At 44.0% G+C, this 20765-nt stretch overlaps 1 protein-coding gene across 1 annotated transcript; it reads right to left on the bottom strand.

Annotated features, from left to right (window-relative positions):
- Positions 1-6197: 6197 nt before the first annotated feature.
- On the bottom strand, positions 6198-20522 carry LOC137783715 (aryl hydrocarbon receptor-like). Its single transcript, XM_068573967.1, has 11 exons — positions 20176-20522; positions 16030-16208; positions 13047-13159; positions 12868-12957; positions 12458-12578; positions 11670-11809; positions 10844-11028; positions 10641-10750; positions 10400-10541; positions 8978-10280; positions 6198-8560 (listed from the first exon to the last, which is right to left on the bottom strand). Exons 1-11 carry the CDS (start codon positions 20232-20234, stop codon positions 8465-8467), a joined length of 2538 nt encoding a protein of 845 aa, XP_068430068.1. The 5' UTR covers positions 20235-20522; the 3' UTR covers positions 6198-8464.
- Between the last annotated feature and the right edge of the window lie 243 nt (positions 20523-20765).

Genomic DNA, 20765 nt, shown 5'->3' with positions numbered 1-20765 from the left:
GGAAACCTTCTTTTCTTTTCCTTATGTTTTGTCGGGTGTTAAACATTGATGGGAGCCAAACCAGTGGAGACCAGTGCCAGACCACCACAACAAAAAAAAAGAAAAAGCAACACAAAAAAAAGACAGTAAAGGAAGTGGAAGCCTGCGAGCAGTAAACTGGAGCACTGAGCTCCGCTCCCACGTGGACCGTTATAATATTTGCCAGCATAAAACATCTTTGAATTATTATTTTTCATGCTTAATTGCATTGCTTCAGGGTGGAAAAAAAAACAAATGACAGCCATGTGATTGTATCCAAATTCCCTGAATGTGATTAAAGATAAATGTGTAAAGCGTCGGTGGGGGTAACTCTGAATAATTGACAAAACTGTATTATCCTGCTGTAGGAAGTATTCTGCCTTAAAATGCTCATTTCAGTGTGCATGTGTTCTTTAACATTCATGCATCTGAAAAATAATTGAAGGGCCCGAGCGCTGCTGAATATTTCATCCCCTTCGCCGCCGCTTTTTTTTTTACCCAAAATTTTCACAGGCTGAACGATGGCTTTTGCACCCTAAAAAGAAAAAAAGAAGGATATGAATTTTTCAGGCATTTTAAATAATTAAGCCCAAAGTGTTTGGGGCGGCAAAACCCTGATAAACTAATCTGAGACGGAGGGGAAGGAGAAAAGGTCTGAGAGGGAGGGGGACATTAGAAATTTATTATTTTATCAGCAGCTATTTATTATTAACATAGAGAGATCCCATTAGCATTCATAGACAAAGGGACTCCTGGGAGGAGGCCCTGTGGATTTCAAGGTGATACATTAAAAGTGAGAAGTTAAAAGGAGGAGAAAGTATCCGCCTCGGCCCCTGATCTGCATATCAGCCGACGTCTCTGGGTCCGGGAAGTCTGCGGGATTTCTTCATTTTTCTCGGGGAGGATTTCGTGAGCGGGAGGCAGATTTAGGACGTGAAAATGAATCGTTTCCGACTCGATAAAGTACTAAATACTTCATGTCAGGCTCTCGGGAAGGTCAGTACTTTTTTTTCCTGGGAAGTTCTTGAACTTTGCTGACCTTTGAGAGGTTTCCATTCAGATTATTTATAGCCACGATACGTTGTTGATCCACCATTTTAATCCAGGCTGAAATATCTCAACAACTGTCGTCATGAAGTTTTGCACAATCTTGTTCCCCAGAGAATGAATCCTCATGACTCTGTTGACGCTCTGACTTTCCCTCTAGCGCCACCATGAGGTTAACGTTTGTGGGTTTGAGTGAAATACATCAGTGACTATTGGAGGATCATCACTAAAACTCTGCATCATCTTGAATGTCGACTTCACGAGGCGATAAGAGCCAATCAGTGTTGAGTTTACAGCTTGTTGTCCCGCCCCCAGGTGGCCAGAAAATAGGCTAAAGCAGGTTTTCTTTTGGTATTGCAGTAAATTCAACCAGTACTATGCTACAAAAATAAATGAATTCAAACCAACTTGTTAGGTTTTACATTTCACAGAAATTATAATGAAAAAAAAGTATGAAAACTCCAAGAATCTGAGACTTTCCTTCTGGAGTCTGGTCAGAGTTTCCTGTGGGGTATTCGAGGGAACTCGGACTCTTTGAAGCCTTTGAGGTCCGTCCAAAATGTGCAGAGACTGAGCAAAGTCAAGCGTGACCAGACGGAGAGGTGTGTAAGGCCCCAAAAAAAGGAAAAAAGATCCAATATCTGTCAGCTTGATGTAAGAGAGCACCTACATTGATGGGTGGAGGAGGAAGCCCCCCTCCTCTTCCTCTCTCCAATCCCACAAGAGAAGAAGGGAACAGCTGAGGAAGACATCTCAGTCCACCCCCATCGTCTCATCCAACACACACACACACACACACACACACTCTCACACACACACACACATACACACACAGAGTGCATGGCCTTTATGAAAATATCCTAAATTCAATCAGGATCTGGAAATTTCATGAGCTGGCCGTCCTCCTCCTGAATTTCTTAACGGGGTGTCAAAACAATCACGGCGATGACATCTGACACTGAGCGCTGAATCAGAAAATCAGTTTCCCAGACGGAAACCGACTTTGATTATTAACGGACGAATACGTTCTTATCGCTCACCTTCACGTACTGTGACCTCTCTCTCCGAATCCAACCCCACCCCCCAAAAAAACTCATTGCACTTGAAGTTTGTTGGGAAATGTAACAGCACTGTGATCATTTGGCACTTGGAGGAAAAATGTAAAAGAAAAACCTCCCAAAAACCTCCTGCTATCAGTGTTGTTAAGCTGTTCTTCTAGCTAATGTCGAAAGGCTAAGCGGCTAAATGCTGACGGCAGCGTGCTAACATGCTCTTCAAGTACAAATGCTGACATGGTGATGTTTAGCGGGTAGAACGTTTTCCCTGTTTTCCCGCCATTTTAGTTTAGCATGCTAGTACACACTTTAAGTACTCATGACGCAGATGGTTATTGTTTTTGCAGGTATTTGGTCATGTACCAAAGTCCTGGACGATTTGAAAACTTTAATCTTATAAACAAGCTATCAGAATGGACATGAACCCTGTACCTTGCGGGGTGGTGCTAGCTGGTTAGCATGCTAACAACGTCAACACTGTTATCAAACACACAGGCTGAAAACAACACATATATCTTTACTGTACAGTTTACTAAAGAATAAAGAATGATCTACAACTGGGAGAAAAGGAAGTAGAGTTTGAGTTTGTAGGCAGGACAACGTGGAGGGAATATAGACCAGATAAATGAGGACATTGGCTTTCATGAAAATCATCATTTGCAATTGTAATTTTGAGGAAACACTTTCAAGAGACATTGAGGTATTTTACCGAAGCTTAAGCTTTTAAATCCAGCTCTTTCCTGCATGTTTAAAGAATGTGAACTGCCCCTTCTTCGACCTGTGCCGTGCAGACGCGGTGCAAAGGTTTCTGGGTAATGCCAGCGGATATATAGATGCCTCGAGTGGTGCAGCTCCTCTGTGACCGAATACTCATCTCTTCTCTCACCCAAAAGAACCCATTAATATTTTAAATTAATGCAAATAACCATAAATGATGAATAATTGCCCCATATCAAAATTCAATTACTGTTAAACACTGACGAATTGCTGATTGAAAATTATGAATAATTTCTCTGACAGAGTGAGAAGGCCTGAGAGGAAAGATGTGAGAACAAAAGAAAGGCGTCTCACAGCACATTGTCACCGTGGATATTTCATCACATGTCTTAACGTTGCTGCAATATGAAATGTGTTTTATAAGAGAGAAGGTCTTCAAATAGACAATTCAAATGTTAACCCTTTCAGCTTCCCCATTTTAATCTTCTATTGGGAAAAAAAATAATGTTTTCATACGATTTCTGATAAAAAAAATTTAAAAAGTACCACAAAGAGCAAGTGGAATGACTAAGGGCAAACAATTTTAGTAATAATCTGTATCTAATCTCCACATATAGTAATACATGATTATATTCTGCTATATGCTGATTATATTCTGTTAATTATCCATAATATCGACAACAACATTCAAAAGGCTCAACGAGGGAAAGGCGCTCGCCAGTGGAGGAAAACCAACCCCAGGACTCAATATTCACGTTTTTAAAAAAAAATTAAATTTACTAAAAACCAGCAGGTTGATTTAGATTGACGGATAACCATTTTACATCTTGGAATATGCCATAAAATCATATTAATCAGATTATATTCTCACTCATTTACTGAGTCAAGTCAGCTGAAGTGTTATCTTTGGACATTGAGGGAAAGAAATTACTTATTTCTGTGCAATATATTGAATTTATTATTACATCCTGTCATCTTTGGTAGGCGGCTCTGGTTTTGAACACTTTGAGCCGCCATTTTGTAGCTTCCTCTTGCGCTCGCTCTCGGTCGCTGTGTTTTTAAAGACGAACAGAAACGTCCCCAACGCTGCAAAATATTAAAATCTTCTCGTGATGATTGAGAGCGATTGTTTTTGTGTGAGTCTGTACATTTTAAAGCCCCGAGTCGAGTATTTTAATTCGGTTTGTTTACGTTGAATTTGAACCCTGTTAGCATTGCTTTCATGTTACTGTAGCGACCACACTGAAACTGCACTGAAATCAAAATGTAATATCTATTTAACTTTACTTTGATTTTGGATCAAATCAACCAATAAAACATGACGAGGAACGAGCTGTTTTTGCCAAATATTCTATTTTCGGTGCAATAATCGTGTGTCTCCCTCTTTCGCCCTCTGGATTGACCTCTGACCCCGTGATGAGATTATTCATCGTTTCGAGGAAACAGCTGATGTAACGGTTCAGTCAGTAGGTGTGTGTCATGTTTTCTGTGAGGAAGAGCTTCCCTCTGGGGGACATTACTCACCAAGAACAGTGTACCAGCTACCGGACCGTGACGGCGGCCCGAGTGCTCTCGTGACGCAGCAGCGCCACCTGCAGGTGTCTGCGGAACCTGCAGCACCTGGACTCCTTCACACAGGGGACAGGTGGCTAAAGCTATGAGCTAACTATGAGTTAATTCTCGGACAACAGCCTGCAGGCGAGGGAGGGGAAATTATCTCAAACAATCTATATGTGTTTAGCCCAAAATCAAACAGCCCGTGGTGGAAGTTCAAGAAGTATATTTACACAAATACTTCACCTGAGGATTTGTGCACTTTTTACTTTATCTGACAACTAGAATGACTTTTTCTAATTAAGACTTTACAAGAAAAGAACAATGGTATGATTATAAAATGTTTGTTTTTTAAAGATGAAGCCAGTGTTTTTAAATCTTTCTGGCTTTGTCAGGTTTCTTTGAGGAACGATCCAGATGCTTTTCATGTTTCTTTTTCCCCCAAAAAATTGTTGTTAAATCCACCAAAGAGACATTTCTCCTCACATAGTTTAATTTAAATAACCCTTCAATGTGAGCATACATTTCTTCTCCCTTCTTTCCTGCATTAATCTTCTCACGGCCGGCTGGAAGGAGCCACTGGAATAAACTACTTCAAACCAGCTCCTCTTTCCAGCCTCCGCAGCAGGAACATGTTGCTTCTTTTGAGTTGTTTCCCTGCTTCTGTTTTCATTGTGTATCTAACACAATGCACAGGTTCCCTCCTGCCCACTGAATGTGTAACAATAAACTCTCCTCTGACCTTCCTCCAGCAGAAGAGAGCATCTTTACCATCGCGCAGATGCTTCGTTGCCACACGGTGGCGCCAAAGTGCATTCTGGTCCTGAGCTACACAGCAACACTTTCCCCCCGTGTTTGAGTCGTCGTAGGAACCCCAAATTAACTCCAATACTTGTGTTTATTGTATGTATTTGTTCAGCAAAGTCTTAGGAAAAAAATGTATATCTGCAAAAACAAAAAAACACTTTTAAAAGATATCATCAGTGATGTGGATTTGATGAGTAAAGGTTTATACAACACGTAAGCCATAACGATGTCTACTCATGTCACAATATGAATAGAATATTGATATATTAACGCTGCTTATTTACTATGAAATGCACCAACATGTAAAGTCTGCTTTCAGTCAGAATTGGGAGAAAAGTTGACTTTGCTCCTCGGTAAAAGGGAACAAATCATAATCTGTCAAATAACTGTAGCTGTCAAAATAACAAACCATGTTAAGGTGGAGTAAAAAGTCCATTTCCTAGTGACTTAGAAGTAAAAACACTGCTAATAACTCCAATGCAAGGCTACACGAACATTGAAATCTCATTATTGTCTTTAAACCTGGAGGCAATATTCATCTCCTCTCTGTGAACTGAAGCTGAACTGCTGTTGCTTCAGCTTTCACGAAGCAGCTCCCAGAGCAGCCGTTTCTTTTAGACTCTCTCCATCGCCCCCTTTCTTTCTCCACAGGCCGGTCTTCCTCCTTTTTCCTTTCACTTCCTAATAGAGCATCAGATTCCTCGCGTGAGAGCGTCGTATCAGGCGCTGCTGATGGTGATATCGGGTTACTTTGTGTTTCCTCAGTCTTTTATTCCTCACTCAGACAGGAATAGTCCGCCTTTTCTTCCGGGACGAGGCTTGGATTGCAGCGCTGGACTTGGTTAAGCTTTACAAAAATAACGATAACAGATGAAATACGTGTGTTTTGCTTATTTTACACATCACATTAGGTGGTTGCTCACCTATGCGGGAGGAGAAACCCTTTAAGAAAACACACACAATGCTTCCAAAAGAAATTATATTCAATGAAGAGTCGATTTACAAATATCTGTGAGTAGAAAAGTGAGCAAAGTATTATTTAGTACATAGTTTCCATCGTAAACTATTCTGTAAGGACATGCCAAAAAACAAATGTTTAACCTGTACACAGCGTGTATAAATATATATCTGCAGTATGTGGCTACTCAAAAGCACTAATGTATCCTCAAGTTAAAGTACAATGAAGACGCGTTATAACTAAAGATTATAATTATTGCAGCTGAATCAAAGAGTTTTAAAACATATATTCTTAGAATAAAAGGCATCTTACATTTTCAAGTGTGTTTAGCAGCAAATTCACTAAAATACATTATTTAAAAATCAATTTACTACGACATAAATGTCCTAGTAGCTCTCACCGTGACGTTGTATGATAAAGATTATGTTTTTATATCATTCAATTCAGAATTATTGACTTTTTTTCAGTGATGGGAGGTGACAAAGTAGGTAATTTACTTGAGAAGCAGTGTACTTTTAAGTGCATTTTTGAGGTACTTGTACATTACTTAAATACTTAGATTGTTTGCTACTTCATAGCTTCAGTTACGTGACGTTCATACAATTTAAAAACATCATCAAACAATAAATCCAGGTTCAAATGAGATTTAATCCCATTACATAAAGGATATTACACATAAAGTACTTTGCATACATTTTGATGCAACTACTTTTGGACTTTTACTTAGGTAAACATTTGAATGGTGTATTTCTCCGCGGTGGCATTGCTATTCTTACTTAAGTGGGTGTTTCTGAGTCTTTTCGGAGAGTTCACAATGCTAACCAGCAGGTTGAGGCGACGTTAAAGCTCCTTTGTGCTCACGAACAGCCACAAAGAATCCGTCTGTCGGCTCTGGATCTTGTTTGGCCTCTTTTTTTTTTTTAAAAAAAAGAAAGAAAAGGTTGTACGTCTAATCAAAAACACAGGAGACACAAAAGAGGCCGAGGGGAGTCTGCTGTGTGAGGGAGGCAGCTGACGGTTACGTAACGGCCTGTGGGAACAAATATATATATACACATACGCATATAGCTCAAGAGGAAGGCTGATGTGAACGCAAGAAGGCTGGAACAAACAAAAAAAACCGTGAGATGAGCCGTCTGAGATGCTCCACAGGGAAGAATACGAGTCAACCCGACACCTGGACGTGTCGGCGCGTGACCCAGTTCCAACACGATCACACGGTGTCCTCACATGAATAGAGAAAACACTCCACGTGTGTGGCTCTGAGGGAGTACTGCGTGCAGGTAACAGAAGGGTTACAGTTCTTTGATGGCTAAATAAATTACACTTGTCCCTAAAAGGGTCAATCTTGTACACGAGGAATACAAAGCAGCTACAGAGCGGAGAGTCACTTCTACAGTTGCGCAATAATATGGCTGTGTCTCCTAAAGGCATACAAATGCATAAATGTGTACTTTATTATGAATATAATTTGATTTGACAAGGCAGACAAAGTTCTCCTTTGACGCCGCTGAGACGGATTTAAACAGCATGTCACGCTCCTTAATTTAGATCCGCTCACACTTTACAGTGTTTTAATACGGCATCTTGTGCGTTTTACGTCCACTGCGCTTATTCGACGTAGAACTACAGAAACAACGACATACTGTCGGTCTTCTAAGTCTTTTGTGGAAGTATTTAGAGTCCAGATTTCTTCCAACATGTCGGGAAAAGTCTTTTTTTTTGGTTTTCACAGCGGACGAAAATCCAAACGCCGCCCTTGGAGACAAAAACAAAAGCAATGTCGTAAAAGTAGAAGTTCAGGATTCATAAGACATTGGAACAGGTTTTTTCTGGTTTCTAACGATTCCTCCTGTTTATACTGAACAGGAAAAGATCCATCCATCCCTACTTTTAAAGTAGAAGAAATGAAAGGTATCACAAGGTTATAAATATAAAGTGTACTGGGTATTAAGCATAAGTTACATAACACAGAGAGCTCTGGGGTGACGTCCAGTAAGAGGAATGAAATGAAGAGAGCATCGATTCCTCACCGAGAGAACGGACTTCATCAAGTCCTGTTCAGCTCGCAGCCTGCACGTTGAGTAAAACAGTTATTTGAAAAGGTTGTGTGATAAGTATTTGAAGAGTCGAGTGTCCCAAAATATGCGAAAGACTGTCATGCGGAAAAAATGTTTTTTCAGTTTTGAAATGAGAGGGTTCGTGTTTCCCGGTGAGCCGCAAGCAGAGGGAACATCTCTAGAGTATCACGAGCGTCCCGGAGGGGAAACTTCCCCTCTTCCCCCATCGCCTCCGAGCCGCCGAGCCGCTACGGGCCGGAGTTTTGGGGAAGGTTGACGCTCCCGGTGGGAAGGGAGGAGAAGGCAAACGGGTCAACGACACCGTTCAGGGAAACCTTGGAGATCTGCGGGTGGAAGAAGAAGAAAACGCTGTGATTACCCTGAAAATAAGAAACTCTTCCTTTGAGCTCGGCGCTTGAAACATGCAGACCAAACGCCCGCGGGACGAGTCGCTGATGTCATCCCCACACACACACACACACACACACACACACAGACACACACACACACAGCGCATGTACATATAGAAAGTGCTGCAACGATCAGTCTCTTGACTTTGTGCGTAATGTGTTAAATCCCTCACAGCTCGCGGTGCAGGAGAGGCTCATCAAAACCAGAGTGAGAGCCGCCCGAGGCGTTAACAAAGTGTTTTCCAAGACAAATCACAACCATCTGGACAAACAGTCGGGAAGCGATCCGAACCGTTTTCCTTCCCCAAAAACGAGTTTCAAACTTAAGTCTTTATTTTAATTTTTTTTTACCTGAGCTTCACCGCTCCAACAGAAGAACGACGACTGTATTGTTCCACTTTCAGGAGCAAATTCTGGTCGAGCCGCTCCCGAGCTGACGTTGCCCACATCTGTGCGGCCGCCCGCCGCCGGCGCCGCCGCCCACACCATCCCCGGACCGACGTCACCGCCCGGCGTGCCGAGGGGAACGTTTGCGGTTCCTCTGGAGCACGAAGGTCCCGGAAGAGGCCCGCTCTGTCTTTTCTCGTACATGCAGCTGCCGGATGAGCGGGCCGCGTGCGAGGAGTGTGCCGCCGCGTTGAACTGCTGCCACGCCGGCGGGTTCTGCCACGCCGGCGGGTTCTGCCACGCCGGCGGGTTCTGCCACGCCGGCGGGTTCTGATGCTGCGGCCCCGCGAGAGTCTGCTGGGAACCCGTTAGCGTGTATTGCACAGTTTGGTCGGAGCCGGGCCGATAGCCGCCGCCGCTGTAGATGCCGTCGGCCATTTGAACACACGGAAGCCCAGAGTGCTGCGTCCCCGCGGCGTGGCGGCGTTGTGTCGCCATCGTTTGTCCCGCAGGCCACGGCGAAGAAGAGGCGTGCCCCCGCGGAGCGTCACGACACTGCGCGCGCGCCGGCGAGTAACCGGCGGCACCGTCTCCGAACGGAGCCCGCTCCGCCAAGACGGACGTGGCGTCTACGTCCGTCGTTTGCCGCCACTCGTCGTTTAAAGATGCGGCGCCCCCCGGGTGCGAGCCCAGTGCGGTCTCCCTCGTCAGAGCCTCCTCCACGTACGAGAACACGTCGTTGGCCAGGATGTGATCCAGTTCCCTTGACACGTCCTCCCTCTCGTCGCTCAGCCTGGCGATGGTGTTCTCCCAGTCCCTCAGCTCCGTCGCCTCCACGCCGAGGCCCTCCAGCCCGCCGTCCGCGATGTCCCCCAAAATCTGCTCCAAAGAGTCGAGCATGGACTCCGACGTGAGGTCGCCCGTGATGGACCTGGAGCCCCGGGTCTGACCCGGCACACTGAGCAGAGCGTGGCTGTCCAGGAAGGCCCGCTCCAAGGGCGACTGGGCTTGCTCCAGACCCGGGTCCTCGAGTTGGGTGAAGAGCGGGAGCTGGGCACCGGGTTCCTGCGGCCGGGTGTAAACCGAGTGGTCTTGCTGGCGGAGGGATCCCAGGAGGGAGGCGGGGTCCAGGGGCTTCTCCGTCGCGGTGCCCGGAGCGCCGGGGATGGATTCACAAGACACGTCGTACAGGACTCCTTCCCCCGTGGCGAGGTTGAACGGGAGCTGCCGTCTTCTCTGCTGCAAGTGTTCCTCTCCTTCTTCGTTTCTGCAGAAGAAGAAAAAATACAAATGACTGGACTTTTAAATCCTTGAATAAAGGGGGTGAAGAGAATGAAATCGGAGGTTGTATCAACAAAATGAGTGAGGCAGGAAGCCGGCGCTCACGTGAGGGCTTTCTGGCGAGCGATGATGAAGTCGGGTCTCCCTCCCTTGAAGACGATCCGGGCGTTGGCCTGAACCCACAACCAGCGTCCGGCTTTGGTCAGCAGCCGGAAGCATGAAAAGTAGCTGTCGCCGGTCTTGATCACTGCGGGAGCGGCGACGGCAGGACGGGTTAGCGAGAGAGGCAGAAAGCGCACAACGCAGCTGTGTGTGTGTGTGTGTGTGTTGCGGAGTGGTAACTCACTGCGGAGGTGGTTGTCGGCGCAGTACATCATGTCGGCAGCGTGGATGAACTGATAGCCGGAGCCGGTCGTGACCAGCTCCGTCTCTGTGTATCCTAAAACCAGCTTCCCTCTGCAGAGACACACGCAGACGGTTACAGCGGCTGCTTCCCCGGTTCCTCAACACGTCCTTGTCACACGCAGAGGTTCACCAGAGACGACCCACCTGGTGTCGATGCCCACGGGAGCAAAGTCCATCCTGTGTTTCGACTGGAAGATGAGGGTCTTGGTCCGGATCGCCATGACCGAGGGAGGCTGCACAGGGGTGGCGAGGGCGAACAGAGCCAGCTGAGGAGGAGACGCGCCTCCCTGGGAGTGAAGGTACTTCAGACGCCCGTTGAAGTTCAGAGCCTGGAGGTTGGAGGAGGCAGAGATTGCATTACACGCGCGGTAAAACCTCACGCCGATCGGCTCGTAGCTCCGTCGCCGCGAGCTAAACGCTCAACTGAGTCACGACGGTGTGCCGTCCCGGCTCCTAAGATGGCGAAGCGAGCTCCCCGTTGACGTCAGGGCGGCAGGAAGTCTCTACGTCTTCCGCCGCAAACTAAAAACACATATTTTTCCGACTACACTTTAAATAAAGAAAGTGGCACTTTGTAGTTTTGCTTTCTTGAAGAAATACTTTGTTGATTCATCTCAACAATTAGTGGAAAAAATCAAAGCATGTTTCCTTTAAAAAAAAAAATCCTAAAATGTGTCATACAGTCACAACTTTTCCACTGTCCTTGAATGCCTCGTGGGATAAACGCCTTCGCCTCCATCACCAAAAACAACCAAATCCAGGCTTAAATAGTGACATTTCATAACATTTTAAACTGTTCGCAGGCCACACACGGAGCCTGGACTTGATTTGTGAGTTCTTTATGCTTCTAACCACGATTGTGCCGTTTCCACAGACGTTTTATGCGGCGGTGAAACACGAGGTAAAAAAAAGACGCCGCCACAGCTGCTCGTGGTTTCGGCGGGTTTAACGGACGCTTTGACGTCATTACCAGGAACCCGGAGTTGTTGTCCAGGAGGCAGCGAAGGCGGCAGCAGAAGCTTCTGTCCAGGAAGGAGGAGTTCTCCGGAGGGACGTACTGAGGCAGCGAGCTCACCGAGCCGCTCGCGGTCTTGCCGCTCGACGGGCCATCTGCAGAGAAGGAACATCTCAAACCGGTGTGCGTCCCTGTGCCGCGTCTGACCACGTCGGCATCGGATTACATGTCCACGCAGGAGGAATAAAGCGCCTGTCTGTGTCCGAATTAGCGTTTACAAAAGACAAAGACGTCAGGATCGATTCATCTGATTGTTTACGTGCTTAATGATCGTTAAAATGTCAGGAAATAGTGCGCAACAGAAGAGGAAATCATAACATTTCTAATTCTGAAGGTATTCAGTTTGCCGTCACATAATATCCTAAAAAGAAATATCTGCGTCACAGCTTTAATGTCACGTTTTATAATTTTATGGGTTTTAGTATTATGGCATATTATTAAATCTGTTTTTTTTAGTGTCTTATCTGACTTTATGCAATTATTATTTTATTTTGCTCAAATTATCTTTCTGAAAATAAATTTGGTGCATTATTTTTTTTTTTTAAAAAGGTGCTATTCAAATAAAACGTTATTACTGATTGAGACAAAGAAAAACGAAAGCAAATCCTCTGAAGTGACAAACTGGAAGTCGGGAATATGTTCAATGGAAATAGTAAATTCCTGTTCTCATGTCATCCTCTTGATTGGTAAGAACCTGTGTTGTGTGTATTTGACGGGTAGATAGTGACGAGTTGAAGTCGTACCTTGTGCTCTCACGTCTGAGCGCGAGTCGCCGGGTTTGAGGGCGAAGTGGAGCTGACATCTGAACATCTCTCTGTCCTCCGTGTGAACGAGTTCATGCACATTCTGGTGGACCACATCGGACTGGAGAAGGGAGGGAAGGAGTTAACATTACTACAAGTACCTCAAGAACAATTACAGGTACTTTTATACATCTACTGCTTGCAATAGAGTATTTTTTTACACCATAGTATTGCTACTGTTACTTAAAGTTGCTGCGAGCGTCTTTCTCGTTGTGTTGATTCTGGCGCCCTCTGTGGACTAAAGTGGTAGTGCCTCTGAGCACCAGAGTCCCTTGAGAAGACCACTAATGATCACAAATAGTACGTCCGTCATCACTGGTACACAGACAGATGTTAACACTGTGTTTCACCTGATGGAAGCCCAGGAAGTCCTGGATGGTCGGGGACGCGTAGAAGATGGTCCCATCGGTCGTGACGACCAACACGAACCCATTTAAAGCCTGCAGACGCAACAGAAACACAAGGTGACATCGGCGCTGACGGACGCACGGCTGCTCTGACGCACGCTGGCGATGTTTAAGTTCTGTACCTGGAGAAGGAGATCCCCCTCGGAGAAACTGACTCCATCCAGAGACACCGACGGTCCATTTCTGCCGTTTGCAGACACAAGAGGAGCCGACCTCACGTGCTTCTGGAGCGCTGCTGCAGTGCAGAAGAGGAAAGTGGCGAAATATGTGATTCATGCAACCAAACTATCGACGAAGAGGATAAAAACATGACGCAAGCCTTAAGATAGTTCACTGAAAATACTATAGCATACCATACTAAGTATTAATTATTAGTATTTTAATAGTTTCAGGTTGATGCGTTAACCTTTTGGAAACCTCCCGCTCCCATTTTAAGTCCCAGCATGCCCCATTCGGACAATCTTTTGGCATAAAATACAAAAACGTTTCATTTTTCAAGTGAACAACACAGTTTTTTTGACTGAAACTCCTTCCTAAAAGGTCAAGACTTTGTTTTATTGTGATTGTTGTTGCAGATTCAGATTCTTTAGGTCCTAATCTTTCCAAAAAGGTGTCTTATTGCCCGCTCCAGGAGGCATTTTTGGGGAATCTGGCTCATATCATGCTGGATGTTTACACTTACGATCAAAAAATCTTTAAAAAGTGTTTTTTTTTGCAGATATACATTTTTTTCCCAAGACTTTGCTGAACAAATTCATACAATAAACACAAGTATTTGAATTAATTTGGGGTTCCTTCGACGACTCAAACAGGGAAAAGAGGTCTAGAGACAAATTTGGTTCCACAGTTTTCAACGGTTTAAAGGAAGCAGAAATGCAGCAATATTGCTTATATATATATATATATATATATATATATATATATATATATATATATATATATATATATATATATATATATATAAGCAATATTGCTGCTTTGTAAAAGCCTTGCCCAGTCCATGACTCAGCAGATTTATCTTGCAGAAAGAGCCGTTAACGACGTCATCGTGAACAACCATCTCTACAGAAACTCCCCGCGGTGCCGACTTCCTGTGCAGCGCAGATTTTGGACTCTGTTACTACGGCGACAGGGGTTCACCATGGCGATGGCATCACCTGGGACTCATTCGAGGGAACAACAGATGAGTTTGTGCTTAACCTTCCTGGACACATACACACACACACACACACACACACACACACAGTAGTTCACTGACTACTTTAGCACATTCAGTTCACTTCAGTACAGAGTTTATCTTGAAGTCGTTTCTCTTTTATATTTTTTTATATATTTCCTTTGAGTTTCCGGCGCTCCACTCCTTCTTTACTTCTATACTGGATGGATTTTTTGCAAAACACAAAATATGTGTTTACAAAAACAAACAAAACTCTTCGTATCCAGAACGACATCTCGCTCCATGGTGGCGGTTCGAGGATAAATAAACAAACACAGAGAGGAAGCTTTTCAAGAGCCTCGTCCAGAGCCCTCATGCCGTGCCACCGAGCAGCAGAGACCCCCACCCCTCCACCCCCCACCCTCCATCTCTCCACCCCTCCACTGCTCCACCCCTCCATCAACAGCAGCGATCAGAGATAGGGGAGGGAGAGAGAGACAGAGAGAAGAAGAGAGAGCCAGAGAGAGAGACAGACAGAGAGAGGGAGAGAGAGAGAGAGAGACAGAGAGAAGAAGAGAGAGCCAGAGAGAGAGACAGACAGAGAGAGGGAGAGAGAGAGAGAGACAGAGAGAAGAAGAGAGAGCCAGAGAGAGAGACAGACAGAGAGAGGGAGAGAGAGCGAGAGAGAGACCGAAAGAAAGAGGGAGAGAGAGACAAAGAGAGGGGGAGAGAGCCAGAGAGAGAGACAGACAGAGAGAGGGAGAGAGAGACCGAAAGAAAGAGGGAGAGAGAGACAGAGAGAGGGGAGAGACAGAGAGCGAGGTAGAGAGAGACGGAGAGACAGACAGACAGACAGAGAGACAGAGAGAGAGAGAGAGAGAGAGAGAGAGAGAGAGAGAGAGAGAGAGAGAGAGAGAGCCCGCTGGACTCTGCTGCTCATTTGGATCTGTGGTCACGATGGCGTCGGTTACTGTGTCATTTCTTTTTTTTTTTTTCAAGTGTATATTTAGCTGGAAATTTCGGCACCAGCTGGTTGAAGCGTCGTGGTTTGCTTTGAGAATAAAAACGTGCAAAACGTGCACACGGACATGTGAAGCGTAACTACACGAAAAGGTCGTTTCAGGTGATCGGACATGACGTCATCGAGCGGCAGCCTCAGAGCCATTTTTTTTACAGATGTATATCTGTAAAAAAAAAAATCTCTTGGGAAAAAAAGGATAAATAAAGTGCTATTTATTAGGAACAACAGCAAAGCTCACAGTAGTTTGATCACCAGACTTGTGCTTTTTGTAAACAGCATCTTTTGGTGAACAATAACTAGAACAAAAGACACTGGAATTAAGACAGCAATGTAAAAGCATGCGATGAGGCTCAAGTTCAGCCGGGAAACTCAAACGATGTACCAGGACTGTGCCGGCAACCAACTGCCACCCGTGACTGTGTGTGTGTGTGTGTTTCTGTGTGTGTGTGTGTGTGTGTGTGTGATCAGCATCAGAATGAGGACCTCATGTTCCCGTCTCCTGTCGCTTTGCATGACCCGCTTCTCTCCTGCTTCCCCTCACCAGCTGTTTGTGATTCACGGTGTCGGGTTTCCCCTCTCCCGACACCCAAAACACTCGCTCGGCGCTCAAGCCACTAAAAATGTCCGGCGCCGCGCGTTTCATCACCTAAAAACATTTGATTTGATTCCACGTACACGTACACACACACACACACACGCCGCCTCACCGCTCTCAGCCAACACCCGGGGAGGAGGAAGTATTCACACCACTTCTTATACACAAAATAAAAACGTTTATATATTCTGTATTTATTGTTGTTTTTGTTCTTCCTCAGTCTTTCCTTCCTTCGGGGATTATCTAACGTGATCTACTGTGATATTATATTATTTCATCTCGTCGTTAGATGTGCTTTATGACCACGGAAGTGTGAGGTCGGAGGTCACTGACCGTTGAAGTAGCTCTTGACCTTCAGGTATCCCACGCTGAGCCGCAGCACAGACAGCTTGTCCAGGCGACCTCTGACCTCCTCGGAGAACGGCAGCATGCCGGTGAGGCGCTCCAGCTCTCCGTTCAGACGGTCGCGGTGGCGTTTGGACGGGTTGGTCTTCACTGGCGGAGGCTTGGCACTGAAAACGACACACACACACACACACACACACACACACACATACAAGAGACAAAGGCGGTTTGTTGAGAGACGTTCGCTTGCTTGCTAAAACTTGTTTGCTCCGCTCGACAATCTACGACACACAGTTGGAATTTGAAGAGGAAGTTTTTGACGCGAGGTCGACTTTGCTCATCCTCTCATCCTCTCATCCTCTCATCCCCTCATCGTCACGCGACTCTTCCTGTTTAGGAAGATAATACGCCCGCTGAGAAAAACGCCAGTGTTATGAACCGTTATGAACCCGAATAAACCGTTGACCACATCAAGCGGTGATTCAGCTTCCTGGGCTTTAGGGAGGCTGGAAGTGTGGCTCATCTTTTTGTTATTACAAGACTGGAAAGCCCTCCGTGAGAGGAACATGTTATTGGTTTTACTCGTAAGAACATTCGCCCATCATTGTTCATCACTGAAATGACGTCCACAAATAAATCAGGAAGCAGTGGTGGAAAGTATCTGCGTACATTTGCTCAAGTACTGAACTGAGGTACTTGTACCTTCATTCGTTCATCTGACAGCTTTTGGTACTTCATGAATTAATGCAAAACATGTGAAAGTGTGCGAGCGCGACTGAAAGAAATGAATTCCTCAATTGAGCGACAATGAAATGGAAACTATCTCGATGATCAATTCATGATTTCCGCTTCAACAATGTGAAAATTTGCTGCATTTAAGTGATTATAATATATGTGTATAATAATGTATAATGCTTTAAAAAGGTACTCAAGAGAGTTAAGTGTTTAAAAAAAGAGAAAGAAGCAAATATTTGATGGTTCCAGCTTCTCAAATGTAAGAATCTTTATGTTTTCTTGCGTCATAGAGTAACGTTTACAAAATATTTGGGGTTTTGGGATCTTTCCCTTTGACAAAACAAGACATATTGAGCACCTTTGACTGTTTTTACAACAAGGGATGGATTTACACACAAACTATTACAATTATACGGGGTAGATCAAATCAAGCATTCTGATTGGTTGAGAGTGACTCACGGGGTGTACTGTATTGAGCCATAAAGTACTGTTTACCTGTTTACATTTACCAGTGTTCCCCATCAGTGCCGTGTCGGGCCTGAAAACACCCTTGAACTGTACATTATTGACGATACAGTACTGCCTCATGTACCTTATTGCTTAAATAAAAACGTATTAAAGAAAGTATAAGTTCATGGAACTAAACAGAATGCATCACTGAATCGTTTAAGTTGATTTATTGCGATTCGTCAACACTCATCCTCACGAGCTGCAGCCGTCAGAGAACCACCAAAGTCAGCGGGTTTCATCCTCTCGGGCTCACGAATGTCTGCACGAAAGTAGCTGAGTTACTTAAACGTAGACCGACGTTGACTTCATGGGTACAGCTGTGAAGACAACGCGGCTGAACAACGCGCGACCAAATAACACAGAGTTGCATCACGACGCTGAGAAGGCGCGTTATTATTACCGCAAATTACCAAAATGTAATTCCTCTGCGACGTGTCGGGACCTGCAGAAGCCTCGCCGACTGAACACAGAGATCTGAGGAAAGATGCAGGGAAGAGGAGAGACAACATCGAAGGAAGGAATGAGGAGATAAAACACGGCGAGAGAGAGAGAGAGACAGAGAGAAAGACAGAGAGAGAGAGACTGAGAGAGAGAGGACACATCTGAATTTAGAGTGGAAATTAAAAATAATAACGGTGCAACTTAAGAAATGTAATATCTGGAAAAGCATCCCTTAGTTTCTGATGCTGACAATGACAGGTAGAGTCTGTATTTGGGAAACAGCATACATAAGTAAGAGTTATAAGAGTACATAAGTAAAGTCGGTGTAGCCATGACACATTATAATAATAATTGATGAATCGTAATTAAATTCTCTTTTTAACCAAAGTTAGCATGTTTGTATGCAGGATTTTAAACACCTAAAAAGAGGCAAAAGGCTCCTCCTCCCATTGACAGTGACGAGTAGACATCTCTGTTTTTATTCTGGTCACAAACGGACGTCGAACAGGGTTAGTAAAAAGTGAAAATGTCCATAAAATCACCGTTTCTGTCAATGGAGTCCAGTAGCTTTGAAGAGCGCATATAAATATAGTTTCTTTAAGTGTATTAAAGTACAAATTAAACCAAACCAGAGTTTGTTATTAATGGAAGAGTGGAAAGACTAATAAAAAATTAATTTTGGTGAGTTTTTTTATTGTTTCTGTTCCGTTTGAATTAAGTGTGTTTTACTATGATCAGATAAAATGACTGTTTCCATCAATGGAGTCCCGTGGCTTTGAGCAGAGCGTACAACAGCGGTTTCTTTTCACAAATAACTCTGTGAATCAGGGGTTTTATTTCGCTCCAAACCAGAGTTGGTGATTTATGGAACAGTGGAAAGACTAAAAACCAAGCAACGACATTTAAGTTCTGCAAAGATTTAGATCATCCTCCATCTTTTTTTATCTCCTCTGAAATGTTCGCTGTCGACTCAAATCATCAAATCAAGTTATGAAAGGGCTAAAAAAAAACATTCAAAAGGATCCTACAAACAGGCCGCAGTGATGTTTAGACGATATAGACGTAGAGATTGCATTCATCAAACTAAAGGAAAGGCTTGTCCGGCAGCTCTGGAGTGGAGGCAAAGCGCTCTGTGATCATCGCGAGTGACAAAGAGTTTGACTCGGGTCGGGTTACTCGGGCAGCTCGTGTGTCTTGCAAGGTGGTCGGTTCTCAACGGGGTATCGGGCGCACGGCGTGAAGAAGACTTAAACACAGATGAATCTACGGAGACTAACTGGTCAAGACGTGAAGCTGCTTTTTAATAGTGTCGTTAAATTCTCAGTTGTTTTTAGAGTTGCGGGTGAGACTTCTGGATGTCTCTGACTGTCGCAGTAGAAGTCAGACATCCAAAATTCAAAACTTCAAGTATTAAAAGTAAAATGTGACCGTTCATCTATGACATCATTTGATTATCATGACTCATGTATTACTGTAAACATATGATTTTACTGTTGTAGTTGGTGGAGCTCATTTTGAACTATAAAGTCATATTTATTTTCATTATGGATTAATCTGCTGATTATTTTCTCCAAATCCAAAGTGACACCTTTAACATTATCACTACTACATTCACATTATCACTAATATATTACAATTATTTTTAGAAAAAATGACATTTTGTGAAGCTGGAAGAATTAAATGTTTCTATGATTTTTTTTAAATGGCAAAATAGTCATTTATAAGTACTTTATTTAAGTTAACATGTTCTACATGTTCAACATCACTGCATGCAATAACAAATATTAATCAACTGATAAATTAAGATATATTAGTACAGGTCTAGTATATAAATGAATGACAATTAGCTCCACCTTTATCAGCTGCATGATGATGATGCAAATGATGAACATAAAGCATCAATTTAATACACCGTGTATACATATTATCCTAAAATGGGCCATGCTGCAAAATGAGTACTCTTTAAAAGTATTTAATGGCTGATACTTTTGTACTTTTTTTTGTACTAACGCTTTCAACGCATGACTCTTGCTTGTAACAGAGTATTTCTACACGGTGGTATCGCTCCTCAGAATACTTCTGCCACCATCACCTGGTTGTCTACCCGTGACGTCATTGCCTAGCGTGACCTTCCACTGCAGGTGAGCTGCCCACCTGTCCGAGAAATCACTCATCACTGATAGAAAAAAACTACAAACAACGACCTGAATTGTGCAATGGTTGGAAAAATCTCGCGAATGTAAGGATTGGCAGTAATATTACTACTACTACTACTACTACTAATCCTAATAATAACACAGTATTAATGGAGGTGTGACGAGGGAGTGATCCATTCAGCAGTGACCCGCATTAACCCCACAAACGGTGCACAGAGTTCCTGTCTGTTTTTCAGCCTGCGGTGACACACAAAAAAACAACAAAGTTGTGTTTTGTAACATTAAAACTGACCTTTTCTGGACGGGCTTCTTCCTGCTCTTCCCCGCGTACACTGCGTTGTTTCCCGGCATGGTGGCGCCCACGTTTCCCCTCTAACTATCTAACTAACTAACTATCTAACTAACTAACTAACTAACTATCTCTTGAACTTTCCTTTGAATGTGCAAAAACAAAATGAAAACAAAAAGTTTGTTTACTTAAATCTCCAGACACTCGCCTGTATGTTCCCGTCCTACCAGGGTCCATTAAAAAAACTGTCTATTTAACTGAAACTGGGCTCAGGAGGACACAGAAGACGAAAGAAAAAAAAGAAAAAAAAACTAAATCCATGAAGTCTGGCAACATTTTGTAGCGACCATGTCGACCAGAAGCTCCCTTAAAAAGTAACTTCTAAAAGGAAGTAGAGCGACTGGTGCGCATGCGCCGGCTTCAGCCAATCAAATCCACCGTAACATCACAACAGCTCTGTCTCTCCCTTTATGATTGGTGTAAAGCTTCTCCTTTGTCCTCGACTGTAAAATACATAAACTGTACATGAACAAGTACATGTAAAAGTACTTCGCCTAAGTTTTTCGGGGAGGGGGGGGGGGGTTAAAGGTTAT

This window comes from Clinocottus analis, unplaced genomic scaffold (genome assembly GCF_023055335.1).
Source record: "Clinocottus analis isolate CAN_PGR_092001 unplaced genomic scaffold, fCliAna1.0.p SCAF_13, whole genome shotgun sequence".
Lineage (NCBI taxonomy): Eukaryota > Metazoa > Chordata > Actinopteri > Perciformes > Cottidae > Clinocottus > Clinocottus analis.
The sequence above is the reverse complement of the archived record's forward strand: the minus strand, read 5'-3'. Positions and strand labels throughout refer to the sequence as shown.

Coding starts and splice junctions, on each gene's coding strand:
- LOC137783715 (XM_068573967.1), bottom strand. CDS start 20,234: ATGCCGGGAAACAACGCAGTGTACGCGGGGAAGAGCAGGAAGAAGCCC. Junction 16,209..20,175: donor AAGAAGCCCGTCCAGAAAAG/GTCAGTTTTAAT, acceptor TGTCGTTTTCAG/TGCCAAGCCTCCGCCAGTGA. Junction 12,958..13,046: donor AGGGGGATCTCCTTCTCCAG/GTACAGAACTTA, acceptor TTGCGTCTGCAG/GCTTTAAATGGGTTCGTGTT.